At 36.1% G+C, this 26,654-nt stretch overlaps 1 protein-coding gene across 3 annotated transcripts in view; it reads right to left on the bottom strand.

The window, feature by feature from the left end:
* Positions 1–26,654, bottom strand: part of FAF1 (Fas associated factor 1) — a 519,809-nt gene that overhangs the window by 271,106 nt on the left and 222,049 nt on the right. For all 3 annotated transcript variants that reach the window (XM_043578729.1, XM_043578731.1, XM_043578730.1), the window contains one exon: positions 2,551–2,656. In XM_043578729.1, the coding sequence (XP_043434664.1) occupies positions 2,551–2,656 (106 nt within the window). The remainder of the gene's footprint in view (positions 1–2,550; positions 2,657–26,654) is intronic.

A 26,654-nucleotide genomic window follows, 5' to 3' on the forward strand; every position in this document is an offset into this window, starting at 1 on the left:
ATTCTAACATTTCTAGTACTACAAAATCATACTGACATTATATTTTTATTGTGTTGCAAACTGACTTTTAATCATATAACAAAAAAAGCCACATATTTAAGTGTCACTCTGGGTTGCATGGCTGTAGCATAAAAGCATCTATTCTTTCCCAACTACCTCCCTGCCCCCCAAGTATTCCACAAGTTGAAGAAGAAAAGTCTTAGGACTAGACCTACAGAGTGTGATCCCAGGCCTAGAGAGTGTTATCCATATTCATTTTCTAAGTTGTACAGAATAAAAGAGCCTACATGTACCTGTCTACTCATAAAAGGCAACTGATATTAGAAACTTCATTTATTTTGTCCTGGCACCTAGCATTTCAAAATCTTATTTTAAATAAACTTAAAAAAAGAAAAAAGAAAAAGAGGAAACCAAACTCTTACAAAGAAATACATTAAGAATATCTGTCTTTGCAAAAATATTTCTAGGACATTTTTCATTTAGAAAATGGTATGAAAAGGTTTACTGTTTTCAAGTCCTTGAGGCTTAAAATATATTTGATAATCTAAATTGCAGGCAATGGAGAACAGTTTCAGCCAACTGTGGCGCCCAATGGCACATTTACAGAATTTTAAATATTTCTTTTAATAATTGATGTAGTCATTTTGAATCATTCTGCATAGGATATCAGGTGTGAGCAGATTGCATTAACGCTGCTTAAACATTTCAACTTGTCAGTATGGCCAACTCGATTTCGGAAATATTTGCAGTATTTTCCCATCGAAACAGTAATAAAGGCAAAATAAATATATGCCACTACTTTATAATCACCGAACATTAATGAATATTTTATGTCTTTTTAAATCTCCCTGTTTAATTTAAAAGGGTGAAATTAAGTCTCCTCCTTGCAATATGCCAATTATCTGTAAATCAAACAATAACTTGGCCATTATGCTCCTTTTTGTTAATATAAGAGAAGCTAATTTGAAAACACTGAATGGCATTTTTAGACTATCAGTTTAATAGTCCTTTCTGCCCTCTTGTGGGAGAAAATTGAAACACACTCAAACTATAGAAACTGGAAATGTTTAAAAAAAAAGTTAAAATTTTGGCTATAAAAATTTCAGTCAGAAAGGAAAATAAAGAAGTGTATATTTATCTATCATGCATTATACTAGTCTTCAATTTAAAAAAGTAAATCAGAATGAAATTTACTTCATATTATTTTTGCTTTTCTTGATTAAAATGGAGTTACTTGTTGGAAACTAAATTTCCTTATTTAATTACATCCAATATATAACTTAAATTTTACCACCATAAAGTTACCAGAATAAATTCTGCAATATAGCCATAGTTAAACATTATTTTTAATGTAAAAGCAACAATGATTCTCCAAGGAATTAAAACTTTCAATTTAGAAACTAGAACACCCATTGTAGACGTTAAGAATGAAATGGCAGTTAATATGTTTAGACCCTGGGGAAAAAATCAAATTCAAGCTTATGATTCAAAGTATGGGCGGAGAAAAATTTACTAGTCAACCAACTATTCAAGTGATAAAGAAAATAAACTTCAAACAGTGATTTATTTATGGCAAATCAGAAGTTGAAATTCATTGACAAAACATCAAAAAAGGAAACCATTAATAGTCTAACCATTGCTAAAACAATTCTTATGTGTCTGAAAAATGACTAGGTGAAAACAACTCATTCTTTCATTATGACATTAGTAATTATTTTAACCAATGTAGTCCAAGAAAAAAATTATGAAATAATCCAAGACTAAACATAATTCTCTTTATAAAAATATTAGTAGACAAATGATTGTTGTCTTAACAACTAACAAGAGGTAATGTGTTATAACTGTCATTTCAATGTTTCTAAACACAAGTCCTGTCAAACCCTTGAATATTTTTCCCCCCATGGAGATAAATTACTGGCTTTTAAGTGGGTGGGGCCACAGGCAAGAAGGTACCTTTTCTCTCTTGGGGGCGGTTCTTTTTTGAAACAGTGGCCCTGGTTGGCCACATTGAAGAAAATATTAACACTATAAATAGACTCTTCTCAGATATTCTGAGCTAAATGACTGACAGTCTCCAACAGCATTTCACGAATACTGTCCAACGTTGGGATTGAGCTACTTAAGCAAAGCTTTCTCAAATTCCTTTTGGAAAAAGCCATGTTGTAAATAATGTATTTGAAAGCAACCTTTCAAATAAAGTATAAGCATGTTCGAAAATGCATATTGTCCACAATTTCCAAATTAATATTTTAAATCATTACTATAAAACCATAAAATGCATTATGTAATAACAATGAGTTATTTCTAAGCAAGATTTTAAGTTGACTATTTTAAGAGTTATCAAGAGCTCTCATTTATAACATCTATCTTTCTAGGTCAAGTCATTTAATATATCTACAGTAATCATTGATGCTCCAGTTAATTAAAATTAAGAACCCAATAATGAAACATAAAGAGAGTTTCCAACTAGAACAGATAAGCCCTCTTTAACAGGGTCAACATTAGCTATAATGAGCTACCTTTATTCCTTAGCTGTGAGACATAACTCACCTCTTGAATAGTACTGCTTCCTGAGAAGTTCAGGTTGTACTCCCGCTGGACTTCTCGGTGGGTGATGATCAGCATGAAGTTTTGATTTAATGACTCCTGCAGGGCACTGAAAGGGTTGAAAGAAAAACAAGGAACTCTGAGATGAACATGTTCTAGCTTGCTTTACAGCTAGCTGCAAAAACCCCAGGAGTACCATAACCTCCATACAGGCATGTCCGGGCCCAATGTTATCATCTCTTCAGCTCCTAAAGGCAAGAGAGCATGCTGAGAACAACCAAGGGGAGCTAACCTGTTAACTCCTTCTCTACCAAGGTGTTTTTAAACTTCAATTCTAAACACTTTGCATACATAAGAATTTTCTAGAAGTCATAGGCTATTGTCTACATATGTATTTCCTCCAAGAGAACCACATTTTTCAATTATATCAAATTCCAAATATAATACTAAAATGTATACTCAAATGCTCTGGTTCAAATCCAAGTGAAACAGCTGTTTTAGAAGAAATATAAAATACTGTTTATACTCATGAATGTTGTGTAAGAATAGAAATATGGTTTCAGTCAAAATTCAGAAGATACTGACTGAAAACTACAGAATTTTCATTGTTATCCCCAGATTCCTTCAAAATATCTGTGATTTCACTTAGGACTCAGAAATATACAGAATTTAGACACTGGGAGAATTCAGAGCAACATTAACCAAAATGTTAGAAATGTATCAGAACTATGAAGAGTAAATGAAATTAACCACCTAGGGTCTGCTACACAGTTCTGGCCTTTATTATTCTTTCTTTGCTAATCTGTAACTATATGATAAACATACATTCAACAGAAGATTAGGATTAGGCAGTTAATCTCTGCCCCACTGTCTCCCATAGAGTTCCCAGGTTAATTACAGACTAAAAATACCTAGGAAACACCAATATATAGCATAAAATATTACTGATCAAAATCAAAGGAAATAATACCTAACTAAAATAGAGTTTCTTTAGGCAGGAACCTTTGTCACTGTATCCTTAGCACTTAAGCATAATGCCTGTCACACTATAAATATGTATTAAATAATGAATAAATGGTGAATTTCCAGAAGGCAAGAGTCTTATTCATCTTTGTATCTCACAAAGCAATGTTACTTTCTGGAAAACTACTATAGGTATTACGATTTTGATTAATTTATTTATCAACATTAACTCAATGCCTTACATTATTCCATGTGCTAAGAATATCAACCCAAATAATACACAGGTCCTGTCCATAAAAGACTTCACAATCTAAGAAGGTAGACAAATATATAAACAGCCAGAGTATAATGCAATAGGTACAACTGAGAAATTGAAAAAAGTATAATGAAAACATGGAAGGAAGTGCTCAATTCTGTCTCTGTGAAAGAGGGAAATGGTTAAGGAAAGCTTTAGAGGAGAAGAAAAATATAAGTTGAAATATGCTGGATAAGTAGGACCTCTGTGTTTATCATTTGGAAGACAAGAAATTTTTGCTTCATCTGGGAAAGAGACAAGGGTGGCATTTTTTAGACAAGGAAATAATAAGTGGCAGAACGTAGTAAGTTCATTCACTCAGTTAACAAATATTTATTGAGTACCTACCTATGTTTATGACATTGTTCTAGATGCTAGGGGTTCAGCAGTGAACAAAAAAACAAACAAACATGATCCCTGCTTTCATGAGACTTACATTCCAGTAAAGGATACAAACAATAAATAAATGAGTAAGCAATTTTAGAGAATACTAAGTGCCATGAAGTAATAAAATAGGATTACAATTAAAAAGGTAACAGAGGGACAGCGTGAAGGGAATTATTTTCAACAGAACAGTTGGGGAAGGCATCTCTGAGGAAGTGCCATTTAAGTTGAAGCTGTTATGATAAGAAAGAGATAGCAGTAGTCTGATCATGTAGGTCCTTGCAGACCATAGTAAAGAACTTGATATTTATAGTAATTGCACGGGAAAACCACTGGAGGTTTTAAACAGGGAAATAGTTAAGAGCTGACTTACATTTACATGTATACAATATTATTCTGGCTGTTCAGGCTACAATGAGGAAACAGTAAGGCAGGGAGAGCTAGAAGAGTTAGGAGGCTAGCCCTGGTAAGAAGTGGTAGTGACTTGGACTAGGGCAGTAGAGGCAAAGATGCTAAAGAGTTGTCAGGTTCAGGTATCTTTCAGAGGTAGAAGCCAGACAAATTACTGATGGAATGAGAGAAAAACATAACCTCAAATTTCTGGCCTAAGCAAATGGAAGGACAGAGTTGGATTTAACAAGGAAAACTGGGGTGGGAACATATTGGTTGGGGAAATTGAGAATGAAGTTTTGGACATGTTAAGATGCCTATTAGACATCCAAAAAGAGATACCATGTACAGCTATACAGAGGTGAAGGTCAAGGAAGACAGCTCAGAGCAGGACAGTTGACAGCGTATAGACAGTATTTAGATTTTGTGGGCAAAAGAAATAATCTAGAGAAATAGTTTGCTTAGAAAAGGAGAGAGGCCAGGATAGAGCACCAGGCATTCCAATCATTTGAAATCAAGCATAGGAGGAGGAGTCAGAGTAAAGGAGATTGATAAGTGGTCAGTGAGATAAGAGAAAGACCAAGAAAGTCTGGTATAAGGGAGTCAAAAAAAGTGTTTCAATTAGGAAGGGCATGAGCAATTACACCAACTGATGCTGAGATGTTAAGTACAATAAGGTCAGAAAAAGGACAACATTCAGGAAAAAGCTCATTATGACCACAGCGAAGGGTGTGTGAAAGGCATGCAATGTGGCTCAAACAGAGGTTGGGTTAATTGTTCAATTATCTGCATGCTAAATGAATTTGGGGTCAAAAGTGGCAAGTATTGAAAAGTCTATTTGGAGTTCAAGGCCTTTCATAGGTAGACTGACTTCACAACTATTCTTCAAAATTTGGCTTTTGCTCTAGAGATTAGCTAACTTCTCATGTCAGAAACATCACACCATACTCAATTCAATCTCTGTTCATGTTATTCTCATCCTCCTTCACAACCACCCTACCAATACTGCAGCTTTCAGACCACCTTATGACGTACCATTTTTATTTATTATTGACCTCCTTTTCTCCCAATTCCTTTATCATATACTGTATTTAATAATTATAGCATATTTTGTACAGTTTGATTTGTTTCATGTGTGGAAGTCCTCAATTCAAAACTACAAGTCTTTTAAAGATAGGTATCTTATTACTCATCAGTATTTCCCTTGGCAACTAGCATAATAAAAAGTGATTCAACTGAATCCTATAAACATTTAAGGAGTAGTTAGTTCTGCATATTCTGAACTGCATATAAAGAACTACTAACTGTCATTTTTTTTTTGAGACATTCACTCAGATAGTCATTCACAGATTGTCATTCACTATCTATGAAGTGCCATTTTATTCACAAAATTGTGGTTCAAAAAGGTCAAGTAATTGCCCAAGGCCATGTAGCCACAAAAAGATGAAACCCAGTTTCTAAATTATATTTAATTCTATGTCCTTTACACATCAGTATCCTATCTCCCAAATGGCTAGGCTGCTTTGGGGATACAAAGATGATTAAGACTCCTGCCTGCTAGGAGTTCACAATTCATTCATTCCTTCTATAATTATTTGATTCCTATTATTTTCATTTATTCATTCAGAGAGAGTGTGAGTGAGGAGGGAGGGAGGGAGGGTAGGGGAAAGGGAAAGAGAGAGAGAGAGAGAGAGAGAGAGAGAGAGAGAGAGAATCTTAAGTGGGCTCCACACTAAGCATGGAGCCTGGTATGGGGTTCAATCTCACCACTATGAGACCATATCCTGAGTGGAAATCAAGAGCTGGAAGCCAACTGACTGAGCCACCCACTTGTCCCCTTATTATTGGTTATAGTCAAGATAGACTACTCATAGAATTTAAAACAGATGCGAGGATTGTGAAGAAAGGAAACAGTACTCTGAAGTAATACGAAGAAGAATGGATAGTAATTGGACACGTAGATATGGAGGGTGACTATAGGCTAGTTTGAGCAGAGATGGAGATTGGAGAATATAAGGAAAAGTGCAGAAAGCAATAAGGAAGAAGTATAAGGGGATGTGATGAAGGGTTTGTGAAAAAGAAAACTTCAAAAAATTAAACACGACCATTATGGACATTTCAAATGCCAGGCTAAGGAGCTCAGAATTCCAGAAGTCTTGATTATTATATAGATCCTCCTTTATCTTTACATATGGATCTACACATGTCTAATACTTTTAGTGCTTGCCTTTATGCAATTCTTTAGATATGTCTCTTGACCTTGACTGGCAGACCTGTGCAGTAATTTTGCAAAAGGTTTGTTAGGACCAGCACTGACTCAGACTACTTTAGAAGAACATCACTTTAGTGTAGTTCTACAATTCCTGGATAGTCCCGGGGCAAGGTAACTAGGCAAGAAAAAATATTTATAGGTTTAAACTGCTCAAGAGTCACAGAGCTAGATTTGAATCCTTGGCTCCACTACTTGCTAGTTGTTTGACTTTGAAATGTCAATCATACATTCTTTCAACGTATTTGCTGAATGTCCACCACATACACGGCCCTATTTTAGGCACTTAATTACTCTGTCAATTCTGTTTCCTCTTTAGGAAAAGGAGAATAATCCTTCATAGAACTGTGAATATTAAATTTTAGAAAGCCAAGTGGAAATTTTTATTGCATATAAGTTTTAAGGTGCTCTGTTATATAACTTAGTGAAATCAGACCACTTTTTTTTTTAGCTGTTTTATTTTTATTTTGAGAGAGTAAGCAGATTCATGGGAGGGAAGTAGCAGGGGAGGGACAGAGAAAGAGGGAGAGAGAGAAGCCCAAGCAGGCTCCAAGCTGTCAGCACAGAACCCAATGCGGGGCTTGATCTCAGGAACTGTGAGATCATGACCTGAGGCAAAACTAACAGTTGGCCCCTTAACCTACTGAGCCACCCAGGCATCCTGAAAACAGAACACTTTTGAGGGGTATTCATACTCTGAAATCTTACAATGACAGTGAAACATTAATAAAAGGATCTATGGTGTTTTTTAGTAGCATGTTTTAGTTCCATTCCTCTGCAGGAGTTCATAGAGGATAAAACTTTTTTTGATGCATTGAATGTAATTTTATACTAGGCCTAATGTTATCTAGACTCCCTCACAGTGTTCTTTTTTTACACAGGTCTTGTTTGGTGTTGATATACCACATTCATATTCCTTGTGAGAATGGTTTGTCTGGAGGAGTAAGCTAAAGATATTATTTGTGACCTCGGACTCCAGCCTCACTCATTCACTTAGCCATTAATGATAGCTAGCCTTTAATGAGTGCTACTATGCATCAGGCATCAAGAAATTCATGTCAACTTTATGACGTTATGATTATCATTTTCCATTTCACAGATGACAAAACTGATGTTAAGTTACTTGCTTAAAGACACACACAAGGGGCGCCTGGGTGGCGCAGTCGGTTAAGCGTCCGACTTCAGCCAGGTCACGATCTCGCGGTCTGTGAGTTCGAGCCCCGCGTCGGGCTCTGGGATGATGGCTCGGAGCCTGGAGCCTGTTTCCGATTCTGTGTCTCCCTCTCTCTCTCCCCCTCCCCCGTTCATGCTCTGTCTCTCTCTGTCCCAAAAATAAATAAACGTTGAAAAAAAAAATTAAAAAAAAAAAAAAAAAAAGACACACACAAAATAAGAAGCAGCCACCCAGGTCTAACCCTTAGGATTTGTTCTCCAGGTACTGAGAAAGGGAACCCAGTAAGATCACAGGTCTACCTTCACTGAGTTTATTGAGAGATGGGAAGATAAGTAAACTTACAATTCACATATGGTACTGTTTGCTAAGAATGCTAATACCACTTCTCCTAAGGTGCTATGGAAATAAGGAGGAGGAATACCTAAATTTAACCACAGAGGCTTTCCACAGAATCTGGCATGTGAACTGAGTAAATTTTGTTTCTTGGTTTTCTGAGGTTTTTTTGGGGGGAGCGGGGGTGAATTGAAATGGGGGTGAAAGCTGTAAAGAATTTACTGTGGTGACTGGTATAATTGGCAAAGACTTTATTGCTACAATATTATCTAGACACAGATTCTAGCTGCTACTTAGCAGAATGATATGAGTCCTCATAGCTATTGCATCTAGGAGCAATTTTTTAACAGTGTCTTCTAATGGTTGATTAGGATAGCTAGCCTCAGTTAATCTACCTTCAGGCAGTCTTTTACCTTCAAAATGCAGTCATTCATGCTATGTAACTTTTAACCTTTATAATAACTCTAAGGACTACTGCCAACCAAAGTGGGTGGGTGAGAAATAACATGAAATGATTTTTTTAATGGCATGTTTTCACTTCAATTAGAGGGAGAAGGAAAGGTATAAGCAAATGTACAACCTTCAATTTTAACCCAAAGCAAGAAATGGTTTCGATAGAATATATATGCTATTCTCACTGTAAGGTATTTAATTTTTGATTCTTCATCATGATTTTCCTTTCAGTTAGAATATTTGCATTTACCAACAAGAAGATTTTGTTTCTACAAAAGATAAGAGCTGTTAAAACTTGCCACTGCTCTACCCTCAGAGAGTGAAATTAATGTTTAAATTGTAACAAGAATCACATAGATTATTCCCAAGCTTTAAGCTAGTGACTATTTGTAAAAAATACAATACACTACAATATAATACAATGAACATTCACATTTTTAAGCAATTAATAGACCAAGTGCTAGATATTTTCATATATACCATCTCATAATTCTCCTAGCTAGTTTCTTCATTTTAAAATTGGGGGAGCAGGGGGTGGCACCTGGGTGGCTCAGTTGGTTAAGCAGCCAACTTCAGCTCAGGTCATGATCTCATAGTTCGTGGAGCCCCGTGTCAGGCTCTGTGCTGACAGCTCAGGGCCTGGAGCCTGCTTCGGATTCTGTACATGTCTCTCTCTCTGTCCCTTCCCTACTTGCCTCTCTCTCTCTCTCTCTCTCTCTCTCTCTCTCTCAAAAATAAACATTAAAAAATAAAATAAAATAAAATAAAATAAAATAAAATAAAATAAAATAAAATAAAATAAAATAAAATAAAATAAAATAAAATTGAGGGGGGAATGATACAAGAGGGAGAATGGAAGGAAGGAAGGAAGGAAGGAAGGAAGGGAACAAACTACTCCCTTAAAATTCTCAATGTTATAGCTAAGCATCAATATTGAAGCCATCAACACAATTCCAGCAATAGTTCCAGTAGAACATCCCACTCTGCTTTCTTTTTTGTCCACAAGTTTTACACTTACAGTGCCATTTCATTAGTAAAATGTCCACTTCTGCCTGGGGAGATCCTATTCCAATTTAACTATGAACATTTATCAGAAATCAAGAGGCCATCTATAAAATATCTGCCTTCTGGGGCGCCTGGGTGGCGCAGTCGGTTAAGCGTCCGACTTCAGCCAGGTCACGATCTCGTGGTCCGTGAGTTCGAGCCCCGCGTCAGGCTCTGGGCTGATGGCTCAGAGCCTGGAGCCTGTTTCCGATTCTGTGTCTCCCTCTCTCTCTGCCCCTCCCCCATTCATGCTCTGTCTCTCTCTGTCCCAAAAAAATAAATAAACATTGAAAAAAAAAAAAAATTAAAAAAAAAAAAAAAAAAATTAAAAAAAAAAATAAAATAAAATATCTGCCTTCTAGTAAGTACCAATTTCCCTTTAATTCACTGGCTTAATTTAATACATTTTATATTGCCCTCCAGTTTTAAGTTTGTTTATTTTTTGAGAGAGAGAGGGTGCACGTGCAAGCAGGGGGAAGGGCAGAGAGGAGAGAGAATAATCCCAAGCAGGCTCCATGCTTTCAGTGCAGATCCCAAGCCAGGGGCTCAAACCACAAACCACGAGATCATGACCTGGGCTGAAATCAAGAGTCAGACGCTTAACTGACTGAACCACCCGGGCACCTTCTCCAGTTTTTTAATAAGGAGAAAATAATGTATAGCAAATCTTAACACAAAAGCCCCAGTAAGTAAATTTGAAACTACATACATTTTTATACATGTGGGCATAAAAAACCATCAATTATTAGCCTCTATGGATCAAGTACTGATAAAAGCAACAGCATTAAGAAATAAATGTAACGGGTGCCTAGGTGGCTCAGTTGGTTATGCGTCTGACTTCGGCTCGGGTCATGATCTCATGGCTCATGAGTTTGAGCCCCACGTCGGGCTCTGTGCTCACAGCACAGAGCCTGGAGCCTGCTTCGGATTCTGTGTCTCCCTCTCTCTCTACCTCTCCCTCACTCACTGTCTCTCTCTCTCTCTCTCTCTCTCTCAAAAATAGGGGCGCCTGGGTGGCGCAGTCGGTTAAGCGTCCGACTTCAGCCAGGTCACGCTCTCGCGCTCCGTGAGTTCGAGCCCTGCGTCGGGCTCTGGGCTGATGGCTCAGAGCCTGGAGCCTGTTTCCGATTCTGTGTCTCCCTCTCTCTCTGCCCCTCCTCCGTTCATGCTCTGTCTCTCTCTGTCCCAAAAAATAAATAAATGTTGAAAAAAAAAAATAAACATTAAAAGAAATTTTTTTAAAAAAGAAATAAATGTTAACAGTCTACTGTCTTGACTGAGTTCATTTCACACTGAAAGAGCACTTTAGAGATCCTCTTTCTGCAGAAAGCACATGGCTATTTAATATGTATAATGCAGTGATTTTTCAAGGTTAGCTTAACGCTGCATTATGGTAGTGAAACAATCCTTTGATCATCATGTAGCTATATACCTGTTGTTAATTCCTGATTAATAAGGAGAGGAATGGCTGGGGTGCCTGGGTAGCTCAGTAGGTCAAGCGTCAACTCTTGATTTCTGCTTGGGTCATGATCTCATGGTTCTTGTGGGTTTGAGAACTGCATGGGAGATCTGCACTGTCACTGCCTGGGATTCTCTGTCTCCCTCTCTCTCTCTCTGCCCTCCCCGGCTTGTGCACACACTCTCTCTCACAAAATAAATAAATAAACATTTAAATAGAAGAAGAGGTATGGCTTTCTTCCTGCCAAATAGCAGCAGGCCTATTTTATAGGGTAGCACAGTAGCAGGCAGGGTATCTTGCATCCAGAATATGACAGTAATTTAAGAATTTCCTTTCCAGCAATTTCTTAAATCAAGAATTCCCTCTTAAAGTCTTCAGTGGGCAGATTTGGGCAGCCTATACCCTAGCCTTCCTATTAAAATAGTTAACAGTTCTAAGAGAAACCTTGTTATAAAGTATAAATCCATCAAGATTAAACAACCAAACTAGGAAACACAACAAATTCAGATTTAGGTTTCAGGGCTCTTATGGGCTGAATGTTTGCGTCCCTTTGGAATTCACAAGCTGAACGCCTAATCCCCAATGTGATGGAATTTGGAGGTAGGGCCTTTAGAAGGTTAAATTTAGCTAAATCATGAAGGCGGCGCCCATTATGGGATTAGTGTCCTTAACAGAAGAGGAAGAGAGACCAGAGCTTTTTCTCTCTCTGCCACGTGAGGACACAGCAAGAAGGCAACCATTTGCAAGCCAAGAAGAGGGCTTTCACCAGGAACCAAATCTACCAGTACCTTCCTTGACCTTGAACTTCCCAGCCTTCAGAACTGTGAGAAATAAATGTCTGTTGTGTAAGCCACCCACTCTATGGTATTTTATGATAGCATCCTGAGTTAACTAATGTAATAAGGGCTTTTAGAGCTTTTGTATTCACAGTACCATGTAAACAGCTGCTATCAGTTGAACACAAGCTTCTAAATGTATAAATATATAAATATATACACCTCCAAATTAAAACCTCACTCATTGAAATCCATGGTAGAAAACAATATGCTTTTGTCAAAACTCCTATAACTGGGAGAAACTTAAGAATTGTACATTTTTGGCTGAGGTATGGGCAAAATGGGTGAAAGGGAGTAGGAGATAAAGGCTTCCAGTTATGGAATGAATAAGTCACAGAAATAAAAAGCACCATATAAGGAATATAGTCAATGATATTGCAATAGCATTGTATGGTGACAGATCATGGCTACACTTGTGGTGAACACAGCATAACGTATAAACTTGTGGAATCACTATGTTGTACACTTGAAACTAATGTAATATTGTGTGTCAACTACACTCAAAAAATTTTAATTGTAAATAAATTTGCAAAAAACAATTGTATGTTATTGTATGTAAATTTGATCTCTATAGAAAAATGTAAACCATATAAATAAACTCTTGAACAATCTGATAGCTACCATTTTGCAATTGGATGGGCCCCTTATTTTTATCTTCACAAATGCAACAGACCTTTTAATCAATGTAAATGGAAACCATGGATTTGTTGACACATCATGTTCACTGACACATATGGTTTGTTGACAGTGAAATCGTACTTCTCAAAATAATGCTGTATATGTAGTTACAATAAGTAAAGTATTAACACCAATATAAAGATTAAAATATTTCCTGTTTCATTCCTGCTGTGTGTATATGCTGTTTATTTTCTTGTAGTGGATATTTTAAACAAAACTATCAGTATAAAGTACAGACATAGAGGTAGATTTTACTTTTTAAATATGACCTGAATCTGAAGCAAAAACAGTAATTTTTTTCAAATTACTTTATTAGAAAAAATGTAGATAATATACTTCAAATGTGCTACTGAATTTTTCATTAATACTTCATAATTTATATCTTCCCAAAAGGCCCTACAAAATGTTCTCTTTTTTTGTTTCTGGGAATATTTTATGATCTACAGTGATCTTTTTATCCTTTCAGATACATCAAGATTTTAAATTAAAAAGCATCACACATGGCAATTCAAATTTCCATTCTAAACTTACAGAGTCATATGAGCACTTGTCAACAAAAGACCAAATTTACTATAATTATGGATTATTTACACTAAAACAAAATAAGAAATCAATATGTAAATGTAATGTTTGTTGTAGCTAATGCAGCCAGCAATGACAGATTAGGTTCAAATAGCAATCAGTTTGAAAATCTGGCACGTATGTAAATGAGCTAGGGACTTGATGTTTACATTTGACTGTATTTTATTCAGGATTTTTAAATTGTCTCAGGAAGAGCACAAAAATAAAATGTTAATCTTTCCACTATAAATACAACTTGAGCCCTTATCATAACTGAAACTAGGTTTTGCTCCTGTCCAGCTAAACTAACATATGATACTAATAATTCTGAGCTGCAGATTACATCATTCTTAATTAACACTCTGCTACAGTTGTTAACATCCTCCAAGACACCATGTTATCATCACCACAAGTTCTGTAACAATCTTAAAACCACGTTTAACGAAGGTTGGCCTCTTACCCTGCAGCTACTTTTAATTGCTTTCTTTGCTGGCAATTAAATATGTCTAGATAAACAAACATTTGGTTTCACATAATTCTTAATAACATTTTTCATGATAATTTCAAGTTCAGGTGTCTTTATAATTACTGTTTATCAATATAGTGATATATTGGATTCAGCAAAATGTATTAACCAAAGTACGTAAGATGAATCAAAATGTGGTAATTAGTGGTGATAGTGATATATTGTGATCCATCAAGTAGTTTATAGCAAAACTGTCAAAAAATAATTCCATCCATGTAGACAAAATGTGAAGAAAACCAAAAAAAATTACATTTACAGATATAGTGATTTTTGTTTCATGAATTATGACCAAGTTTCTGACTGTTCATTAAATCAACTATAGAGAATACCTGCAATTCTTTTTCAAAGTGTGATGTTAACAAGCTAATATCTGTGGTCACTGACCTATCAATAGGCAGTAAACTGAATAAATGGGTTTGGTACATCAATCCAATTAGATGTGTTGTGAACTCCATCAATGCTTTAATTGGAGAAAAGTTTCTTCTTTCATCCAGAATGCATAACTTCAGGGAAATGTTCTTTTATTAAAATAAGCTACTTTTTAGTAACCCCCTTATTAAATTTTGAAACATTTACTAACCCAATACTTTCTAATGTCACTTTTACAAATTCTAATACTCACTAGAATTAAATTTAAGTTGAACAGCAGTCACAATAATGTACCTGAAGCACTGCTTATATCCACTAATTCTTGAGAAATAATGACCTACTTTAAAAATGATATATCAAAGTGTTATCAAATATCATAATGATTATGACACTGGTAAAGTATTCCCAAAGGTGACTATCCTTTGTAAAAACAACAAAAAGTTATTTTGTAAAGCATTTTGGAAAAAAAGTTACTTGATCCATTCAGAGTATTTACTTCCATATACAGTTTTTTCACAAAATTGTCATGTATAGGCCAGTTAAGATCTCTCTTCTATGCTGCTAACATCTCACAAATATTGATCAATAAAAAGTCATCATGAAGAAGACACACTCATAGAACAACCATTTCAAATAACATGTCAGAAAATTATTTAGACATTAAAACCTACTGTGTGGGGTTTTTTTTTTTCGGATTTGAAAATAAAAATACCTAGACAAAAAAAGCCCCCCATTGGAAGTTGTTCACCTCTTCCTAAAGGAGCTGCATCACTTTGTCCATCTTCATTTAAAGGATATTATGAGCATCTACTTTACACATGAACCAGGCTGAAGTGAGACGTTATATTGAGGACCATGTTCACTCTGACCTTTTGAGCATGCTCAGAGGCACTATAATGAGTGGTTTAGAGTTAGTTAAGAGTTCCCTGACAGCCAAGTCCTCGCTCATCCATTAACTAGCTCTGTGACCTGCACAGTGCTCACATGAGCTATCTTATTTAATCACAATACCCCTCCCCAAAGTCCCAGGAGGCAGAAATTATCAACCTGATCACTCTGGATGAAAAAGCTAAGGCCTAACAGACTAACTTCTCCTTTCTGTACCTTAGTTCTTCCAGTCATAAAATAGGACTAGATTAGATGGTTGCTTTAACTCCTTCCAAAGACGATACCCTTAGAATGAGAACTTTCTTCTCATTCTAAGTCAGAACCCTGTGGGTGTGACTCTCTTGCATAAGGAAGTATACCTTAGCAGGAAACACACAAAAGAGTGAAAAATATTACAAGATTGCACAAATTACAATATTACAATATTGCACAAATAAACATTTGTGCAGAGATTGTGAGGTGTTGGGGAAATAGAAGAAGGATAGAGTCTGTAGGCATCTTCAGAATGTCCTTCAAATAACTGAATCCCACAAAATTACATGGTGCTTCTCAGTTATCTTTCTTCGTTGGGGTTAGGGGAAAGATGAGAGTCAAGTAGAGTTTCAGTACAGGGTGGAAGAGACAAGAATGAGAAAGAAAAAGAAAAAGGCATACTACGTTTATATGAGTATCAATACACCTCAGCTAGAACCAAGGCTAGGAGCACAGGTGGATACTTACTACCACAACTGCTGGATAGTTATAAGAAGCTAAGGACAGAGGAGGAATACTTCAGTCTTTCCCTTTTTATATATACCATGCTTAATGGGTATAGTGAAACACATATGAAATGTGGAGAGTTAGAGACCTCAAGGATCCCGAGAAGAATGGTGTTTCATCTGCTTTTCTTCACTTCTGCCTCTGCTCAGAGGGAGTATACTATTTCTGCCCATGCTGCTTCTCCCCACAAAGGAAGTTTTAATGAGAACACTTAGAGTATTTTTCCCCACTCTAGACCTGTTTCTCCCAGAGGAAGAAAAGAAGAGACTATTGCAATTATTCACAAGGTCACATTGTACTAGGTTAGGAGTCACAGAAGGCAAGGACTAAACCAGCAGCTTCCTCTTTCACTTCCTATGCCCTAGTACAATGAATTCTCTCCCACTTCTTACCCTCTGTGGTAGATACACCTGGACAAAGCTTGCCATGAACTTCCTAAGCTGTCTTTCCTACTGTGACTAGGTTGGTGAAGCAGGCCTATTGCAACAGCCCATCAGGCTCTAAAGACCCAGTCATAACTCTATTAGGCTACCTGAGTATGTGGGTCCTAAGATTTAGATCTGGAATAACAGGTAAAAGATTCCACTTAGGATTCAAGTCTAAACCACATACTCCATTGGGTGCTTGTTTAGCCATTAAAATAGTTTTGTCACACAATGATTCTGTGGCAGAGCTGGGGTTACAACTAAGATACCTTTGACTCATTACTCCTCGATTCCTTCCACAGCACCCATTGGAAAATATAACACCCTACTCTTGCTTAATTCAAGACTACTGTCACCTGCTTTCCCACACCAATGGTTTTCCAAGGACCAAAAAAAAAAAATCATATATTTTAACACTAGTGGTTTACTCAACTAACACAAGAGTCCCAATTAGCACCCTGAATTTAACCCTGCTTATACAATAGCAATGAACTCAAAGTCATAGTTAACAGCAACTTCACAATTCAGAGGCCACACAAGAGGACCATATGCTTGACTGCGTGACAGAGCTCAAAAACAAACTCATGGAAGTCATTAAAATATTAACTGGAACCATCCTCCGAGTATAAGAAGGCCAAGTTCAAAGACTCAGTTACTACTTATAAAAGGGACAACTACACAGGGATACCTTATTTTCTGTCACCTTTCCATAAAATGAAAAAAACCTATATAACTAAAATGGAACTGGACATTTTCATCACCTATTAAAACAAGGCCAAAGCAAGGTGAAAAGACTGCCCAAGACTCTACCGAGACATCCTCTCAGTCCTTTTCTAGCAAGTTATCATTAGTAATACCCAATCCAAAATGTTCAACCTCCAACTAATATTTACATATGACCTGAAAGCTTCAGCACTATTCCCCACACCTAAAATACTTTTTCTTCTGCTCTTCACTTTAATGGCTCCTCCACCATTCATGTCTCAACTTAAACAGTACATCTTTGGAGAGGCCTTTCCTGAGCATACAACCTATAGTAGCCACCCAATTCTTATCATGTCACTCTATTTTGGTTTTCTAGAAAGCACTTACTATCATCTATTGTTTTTTTTATAGTTTCTTGCCTGTCCCCCCACCTCTACACGTACTATACTGTAAACTGCATGAAAGCAAGCACCTTGTCAGCTTGTTTCTCATTGTATCTCTAGCACCTAGAACAATAACTTAACATATTGTAAGATGGCACTCAATCTATATCTGGTAAATGAGTGAAAAATTGACATCCTGCATAAATAACATGATAGATAGGACTCTCAACTTATCTGAAAAACACCTTATGATGAATTTGACAACTAGCAAAACAGCCAATGGAGAGAGTACGGATGCAAGAACCAAAAGTGACATTCTTCAATTAGTCATGAAACTTCTCACATTCATTACAGCAAATGTTTGTTATTAAGGGCCTTTTACATACATGACACTTTCATAAGTTGAGGAATATGCTCATTAAGAATGTTCTTGCTTTTCTTTTTTTTTTTAAGTTTTTTTTTTAACATTTATTCATTTTTTGAGAGACAGAGAGAGAGTGCACAAGCAGGGGAGGGACAGAGAGAGGGGGAGACAGAATCGGAAACAGGCTCTAGGCTCTGAGCTGTCAGCACAGAGCCTGACACAGGGCTCGAACTCATGGACTGCGAGATCATGACCTAAGCTGAAGTTGGACGCTCAACTGACTGAGCCACCCAGGTGCCCTTTGCTTTTCAAAGCTCGGGATCTGATTGGAGAAGATAGCCGTACATGAAATAATACTAAGGAAACTAAGACTTATAGAGGAAAAATGTTGCCTTAGGCCAAAAGGCCAGTGTCAGGCAAATATAGGACTGAACAGTCTATGTGTTCTATAAAGCCAGAGCTCCTTCCATTACTACATATTTTGATGGGGAAAACCATAAGTAACAGTAGACAAAAATAAAGGTTAACCTCATGCCAAGAAGTGAAGGCTGCCTAGCTCATTACATTTATGGGACACTTTTAAGATCTTCTGTTATTATTTATGTATAATTTTGTTTTAAAGTTTACTAATTTCTTACTTGCTTTAGTATTATTTAATAGTTACCTTATTATGAAAACCTTTATGAATCTGTAGTTAAGTTCCCTTTTTCATTTCTGATATTTTTATTTGTGCTTGCCTCTTACTTTTTCCTGTCTTGACTTTCCAAACAGAGTTAATTTGATGTTGATTACCTCTATCAATAACTTCTGCTTTTTAATCTTTCTTTTCTTCTATTTACTTTTGGTTAACTCTGTTGTTATTTCTCTATTTTTTTAAGTACAATGCAAGTGTTTTCTATCTTTCTTGTCTTTTAATTAGTGGACTTAAGATTACGTATTTCCCTCTAAGTACCACTTTGGTTATATTCTAAGTTTTAGTATCTAGCACTCTCAGTTATGTTCATTTCTAAATATCCAGTGATTGCTACTATGATTTCATTTTAACCTATAATTTTGAAATAAATTATCTGTAGTATCCAAAAGTATGGAGGATCTCAGAAATATCTTTTATTATAACTTCACTTGTAATTTTCTTGCATGATGGCCAGAGAATGAAGTCAGTATGATAGCAATTTTTTGATACTAGCTTTGTGTTCTAGTACATGGCCAATTTTCATTAGTATTGCACTTGTGTTTAATTCAGCTATTCAAATCTTCTACAGCTGGCAAGAATACAATTGTTTAATTCATTAGTTTTTGAAAGATGTTTGTATATGATTGTGGTTAATCTATTTCTTCCGGGGATTTTGTCAATTTTGCTGATTTGTACATACAAGTTCACAACTTGTGTTGTGAAAAGAATGCTATACATTCTTTTAATTAATATTGGCTAGAATATCATTTTCTGTCCCTTTATTTTCCCTTTTCTATGCCATTTCTTCAAAAAATGTTTCTCTGGTAAAGAACATATAGTGGACTATTTTTAAAACTCCTATATGAGAGCTTTTAATAGCAGAGTTTAATATTTTACAGACATTTCAATATACTTGATTTCTTTTTTTTGCTACCATATTTTGTTTTTCTTCTGTCTACTTTCCTTGTTTCCTGTGCTCCTTTTTTCATATTATTGTTTGCTGATGCACTAAGTTTTACCATTCTCTTTCTTATTCTAGAAGTATGCAGGTTATTCTTCTTTAACATTATCCCATTTAGTTATAACATTTATACCCAGGTGTATGTTTTTTCTAATACAGACTAAAGTTAATTAGGCTATCTAGCCTTCTTCAAACAAGAACCTAAATGAACTCCCAATAATCACTCTTTCTCACCACCTCACCACTACCCCTAACTCAGTTGCCCCATCTACAAAATTTGGTTAATAATATTTCTGATTTATTGTGAAGATTTAATATCATATATATATGTCATATATATATATATATAAAAGACTTGGCAAAAAAAACCTGTCTTTATAAATGGTAAATGTTGTGTCACTGTCACCTACCAAGCACTTTAACTTCATACTTAACATTTTTATTCTTGTAACTATTACTTATCTTCTATCTCAGTCATTATCTATAATTTGTACTTTGTCACTAACTTTTACTATAATAGCTCCAAAAAGCCAGAACCCGGAAACATTCTCCATTTGCTTCAATCTATTATTCTCCTATCTTTCCTACTGTCACTAAACCTGCTAGCTAACTTCATTTCCATACTTAAACCCTGTACTCCACTCTGCATCCCTGCTATGGACTAAAATGCATTTCCCCTCTCCCCAACCAGAATTCTTATGTTGAATCCCTAACCCCCAATATGACTATTTGGAGACAGTCTTTAAGCGGTAATCAAGATTAAATGAGGTCTTAAGAGTGGGGCCCTAATCCGATAGAATTGGTGTCTTTATAAGAAGAGGAAGAGAGACCAAAACATCCTTGCTCAGTCACACATACCTGCTATCTGTGTTTTCTCTCTCTCGATCATGGGAACTTAGCTCATGGGAGCTAAGCCACTCCCATGCCCTCTTTGGCAACAGCCCTAATTTTGGTTTTATATTTTCAAATTTTTCTTATCTGCTGTGTCTTTCTCCTCTTCTAATTCTCTAGTCTCTTGATGCTACTACTCATCCTTCAACTTCTTCTCTGCATAGTTGACTTTACTGAAATAACAGTAATTCCAATTCCTCACTTCTCTCTTATCTCTTAAAATCTACTATAATCTGGTTCTCATTTTTTCTATAAGAAATAATCTCAAAAAAAGTCATCAATTACTTATATGCCAAACTCAATGACCTGTTAAATAATTATCATCCTAATAGGACTACACTGCAGTATTTTGAACCATTGTACTTTAAGATAAAAAAAATATATAGTAGTACACATTTCTCAGTTCTAAACATGACTTTGAATTGCATATGGACACACACCAGTGAAAAGCTCCATTGGCAACTAGGACATGTGGGTTTATAAATAGGTATTTGTGTGTCATCGATACATATTTGGAAAGTGAAGGACTGAGAGTAGGTATCAGGGAGACGTTACAGTAGGAGGAACTGCTGAGAACAGAACTCCCAGGAACACCAACCTTTAGAGTAGATGGAAAGAGAAGCTTACTGAATGAATCAACCTGAGTGGCAGACAGAACACTAAGAGTGAGTTGTATCTAAGCAAAGTTTCTGTAAAGAGATGAATTAAAAAAACAAGCCTAATACTTTTAATGAAAAGTATATAAGCTCATTGAAAACAGAACTTATTTTTAAAAAAGAGGTTAGAGTGGTAGAGAGCCAAAGCATAAGAGACTCTTAAAAACTGAGAACAAACTGAGGGTTGATGGGGGGTGGGAGGGAGGGGAGGGTAGGTGATTGGCATTGAAGAGGGCATCTTTTGGGATGAGCACTGGGTGTTGTATGGAAACCAATTTGACAATAAATTTCATATATTAAAAAAAAATTTAAAGAAAAGGAAAACAGAACTTATTTTTATTCACTATGTAACCAATAAATCTTGGATAGACTAAAATTTTTCCTATAATAATATGAAACCTGTATAATTAACTGGTTTTTTCCCCCTTGCTAATTTTACTATCACTGATAGTATAGTCTGAAGTTTTGCCATTGAGGTACTATTTCACCTATTAATTAGTGAAATCTGACTTATTAAAAAGTGTTTTTAAATGATTTTCAACTGTTATAAAGGTTATGATTAAAGAGTTTGCTCTTAAATTTTCAGAAAGCTTGATATTCTATTTCCTGAAAAATATAATTTACATTCAAATATAATTCTAAATGTAATTATAAATCTATATATAATTTTCTGCTCTTAATGTTTTCTTTTTTCAGAAATTGTAAATACATAAAAGACTCAATTACCAGGCACCCCCTAGTGGTAGTAAAATCAAGAAAAAAATTCTTATAGGACACGGTTTAAAATGTACTGTTCTCTATATATACAGCTCTTGGGGTGCCTGGATGGCTCAGTTGGTTGAGCATCCGATTTCGGTTCAGGTCACAATCTTGCCATTCTTGAGTTCAAGCCCCACGTTGGGCTCTGTGCTGACCAGGCAGAGCCTGGAGCCCACTTCAAGTTCTGTGTCTTTCTCTCTGTCTCTTCCCCACTCATCATCTGTCTCTTTCTCTCTCTCTCAAAAATAAACAAACATTAAAACGATTTTTATCTACAGTTCTCATCAAACCTTGAAAATAAAATGGTTTACAAGTAAATAATTTAAGAGCATGTTATTTTATATCTACATTTTAATAAATGATTAAGGATACATTGGAAAAAAAAAAAAGGGAATTACACACTGAAATTTCATGAATATTCCTGAGAAGAACCACAATGAGTGAACTAATGTAATGCCCTTCAAAGAGTATATAACAATTACAAGGAAAAAAAAATCTCAATCTAAACAACTGCCTCCAAAAGAAAAGGCATATTTACTTTTTTAATATTTATTTATTTTGAGAGAGAGTGCAAGCACAAGTGAGGGACAGGGAGAAAAAGAGGGGGAGAGAGAGAATCCTAAGCAGGCCCCACACTCAGCACAGAGTCCGACGCAGGGCTCAATCTCACGACCGACCATGAGATCATGACCTGAGTCAAACTTCAGAGTTGGATGTTTAACTGACTGAGCCATCCAGGTGCCCCAAGAGAAGACATCTTTAAAGTCTTATACATTTGTGTCAAGAATCCGAAAGCCATATTAGATGGAGAGTCACAGAGACTTCAGAGTGAGAAGTATTTACTATTGACCTTGAACAATCCAAAAGTCTTCTAAATACCTCAATTTCCTCATTTATAAAATAGATGAATCAAAATCACGCTGCATACTAGCAGGGTTATTTTAATATTTAATAAATTACTAATGGTAATTACTAATTACTAATGGTATTTATCAGCATAAATAAATCATTTTATTTACTGTGCTTTGTAATTTATGCATTTACATATAATGTACCACTCCTGCTTAATGAATTTTTACAACCACACTGATAACTAAAAACAATGCTTCCCATTTTATAAATGAAAAATCTAGGGCCGCAGCTAAACTGGGAGAGTAATCTAGGATTTTTCTCATTATACCTTAGTGTCCTTTGTCTGGAGAAATAGATTACAATCATAATACTTTCCTGACTTGGTTATAATAAACTTTGTCTAGGAGTGACACTATAATACCATATTGACTGGTCTGGTTATAGAAGACTGATACTTTATAAAGAATGAACCTAAAGTTTGCCATTTCACTGGAACTGCAATGGTAAAATCTAGCAGCAGGACCTCATCATAGTCCTCCACTGCAATTAACAAGCAGGTTATTATCCAACTCTTCTCCATCTTCTAATATACATCGACTCATCTCAGAGAAAAAAAAAATAATAAAACCAATTAAACATCAAATGAACCACCTAAATAAAATAAACTATTTTTTTTTTCAAAATTCCCAAATCTGAGATGAAGAAAGGAATGGGGACATTATATATATATAAATTCTCCTATTTACAACAACCAATTCCAGAGTTCTTCTATTCACTTGCCAATTCTCAAATAACATTAAGAATCAGAATTACCCCTTATTTTATCCTGTTTAGATTATAAATTAGGTAACAAATTACAAACTTTATCTACCAGATTAGATAATATGATATGTTATATAACTCAATAGGAAATTTGTTTTTAGAGTCTACTATATAGTTACAATGTTGAAAACATATTTTCAATGTTTTATTTATTTTTGAGACAGAGAGAAAGCATGAGCAGGAGAGGGGCAGAGAGAGAGGGAAACAAAAGATTGGAAGCAGGCTCCATGCTGACAGCAGTGAGCTCCATGTGAGACTCAAACTCATGAACCATGAGATCTTCAACAGAGCCGAAGCTGGACACTCAACCAACTGGGCCACCCAGGTGGTGAAAACTTATTTTTATTTGGTAGAATAAAAAATTAAAATCACAAGTTAAAAATAATTATAACCATTAGCTTTTAAGGTTCTAAATGAATTTTTTTAATGGTCTCCCATGAAATCAAAATTCAGATATACATCACCAAAAAAAAGGGAAAATAATCTCTAGTTTTACTGAAAGATACATTAGATTAACACACTAAGAGAAAAACTACTTGGATTTTAGTTAGACTTTAATAAAATATGCATTGATATGATTTTTCATTACAAGGAGCCTCTACATGTCCTTCCTCCCCCCAGATAGTTTGTGCTTCTGTATCTTCTGTTTGGCTTTGAATTCTTCTGTCTTACTGTTCCAACAAAGGAAACAGCATCAGTATAACTTGGTAAAAATCCATAAAGCCAAGTTGGAAGATGGCAGCAGAGTATGAGAACCTGAAGTTTGCCTTGTCCCAGGAATACAGCTAGATAATTATCAAATCATCCTAAATACCCTAGAAATCCACCTAAAGACTGGCAGAACAGACTCCACAATGAAAGGCAGAGAAGAGGCCAATCAAAGAAGGTAAGACATGTGGAGACACGGTTTGGGAGAAAACTGGATTTGTGGCTGCCGTGGCGAGAAGGGATCCCTGGTCTCAGATAAAAGTGAGAGACAGACCAGCACAAAGGGGAGCACATGGGGAAAACGAATTCCCATAGCAATTGGCTAGGAAAGCAAAAAGGGCCAGATTTCCTACAATTAGTAGATCTTAAGGCCTGGAAGTTTTGTTTGTTTGTTTGTTTGTTTGTTTAAGTAGGCCTCATGCCCAGCATGAAGCCCAACATGGAGCTTGAACTCACAACCGTGAGATCAAGACATGAGCTAAGATTGAGTTGGATGCTTAACTGACTGAGCCACCCAGGCAACCCAGGCCTGAAGTTTTAAAGGTCATCCAGCTTGGGGGAATAGAGCCCAAAGGGCATTGCAATGCTCTTGGAGAGAAGGCAGTCAAATAATCCAGGGACACATAGAATGGAAACAGTGATCTGAAGACCACCTGGGGCACACAGTAGGCAGGCTATTTGCTCATTTCAGAGCACATCCCAGAGAGGCAGCATTCACAGAGACACCACTATAGGAACAAAGGAACAGACCAACACCATTTCACTCACTTCCCCTCAGCATGAGCAGGGTCACGGACCACCTGCAGGGACCAGTGCAGCACGGACACTCATGACCTAACTTGCTTACACCAAGCCCCACCCCCATGCTCCAAAAGAACCACCCTTCCCAGTCATGCTTGTATAAGAGTTCAGTGTGACAGCCTCTGGCTCCAAAAGATCAGCCCAAACCTGTGCTCACACCTTATCTCCAAACACGGGAGTTTTGTGGAGCTTCAAGTTCCACAGTGGTAGCAACAGGTCTCATTTCACAAATACACCAGAGCACAACTAGTTAAAAGGTGTCACATTCAGGCAAAGGGCCAAACACTGCCCACAACAGGCAAAGAGAACCTCTACAGATGACTGACCTGGGGATAAAGCAGCCAGAACGAAACAACAGAGTGCACATAAAACACACTGTAGACACTACTGGAATCACCAGACCCTGGGGGAGAAGGAATAATACACAACAGGGCACTACAGGATCTCTTGTTCAGAATGCTATTATACTCAAGAACAGGATACATAGCGACCTACCACACAGAAATAGGGATAGAAATTAAGACAGAATGAAAAGATAGAAAAACTTATCAAAAATGAAAGAACAGGACAAGACCATAACCAGAGTTCTAGGTGAAACAGATATAAGAAACATGCCTGATAGAAAATTTAAAGTAATGATCATGAGAATTACTCACTGCACTTGAGAAAAGAGTAGAAGGCATGAATGAGACCCTTAACACAGAGATAAGGAATAACAGCAAAGATAAAGAGCTTGATAAATGAAATAAACATACTTGATGGAATGAACAGCAGGCTGGAAGAAGCAAAGGAATGAATTAATGACCTAGAAGACAGAGTAATGGAAAATAATCAAGCTGAACAAAAGAGAGAAAAAAGAATTATTCAAAATGAGAAGACTGATGGAATTCAGTGACTCCATCAAACACAGTAACATTAGCATTATAGGAGTCCCAGAAGAAAAAGAAGGAAAGGGGGTAAGAGAATTTATTTGAAGAAATAATAGCTGAAAACTTCCCAAATCTGAGGAAGGAAACAGATATTCAGAGCCAGGATAGGCACAAAGAACCCCATCAAAATCAACAAAAGCAGATTCACAACAACACATATTATAATTAAAATGCCAAATACAACGATAAAGAAAAAAATTTAAAAGCAGCAAGAAAAAGAAGATAGTCATTTATACGGGAAAACCAAAAGGGCTGGCAGGGGATACTTTAGCTGAAACTTTCTAAACCAGAAAGGAATGGCATGATAAGTTCTAATGCTAAATGGGAAAAATGTGCAGCCAAGGAGACTCTATCCAGGAAGGCTATCATTCAAAATAAAAGGACAGATAAAGAGTTTCCCAAACAAACAAAACTAAAGAAGTTCATGACCACTAAACCAGCCCTGCAAGAAATATTGAGAGACTCTTTGAGTGGAGAGGCAAAAGTGACATGATAAAGGTAGGAAACACAAAAATAGCAAAAATAAATATAACTGTAACAACCAGCCAAGGAAGTCACAATATAAAAAGATGTAATATATGACATCATATTTCTCAAACCTGGGAGAAGAGGAATAAAGAATTGGTTCAAACTTGAAAGGCCATCAACTTAATATAGACTGCTATATGCAGAAGGTGTCATATACAAACCTAATGGTAACCACAAATCAAAAACTACTAATACATATGCAAAGAATAAAGAGAAAGAAATACAAATATATCACTAAAGAAAACCAGCAAACCATGAAAGATAGAAAG

The sequence above is a fragment of the Prionailurus bengalensis genome, chromosome C1 (genome assembly GCF_016509475.1).
Source record: "Prionailurus bengalensis isolate Pbe53 chromosome C1, Fcat_Pben_1.1_paternal_pri, whole genome shotgun sequence".
Taxonomy (NCBI): domain Eukaryota; kingdom Metazoa; phylum Chordata; class Mammalia; order Carnivora; family Felidae; genus Prionailurus; species Prionailurus bengalensis.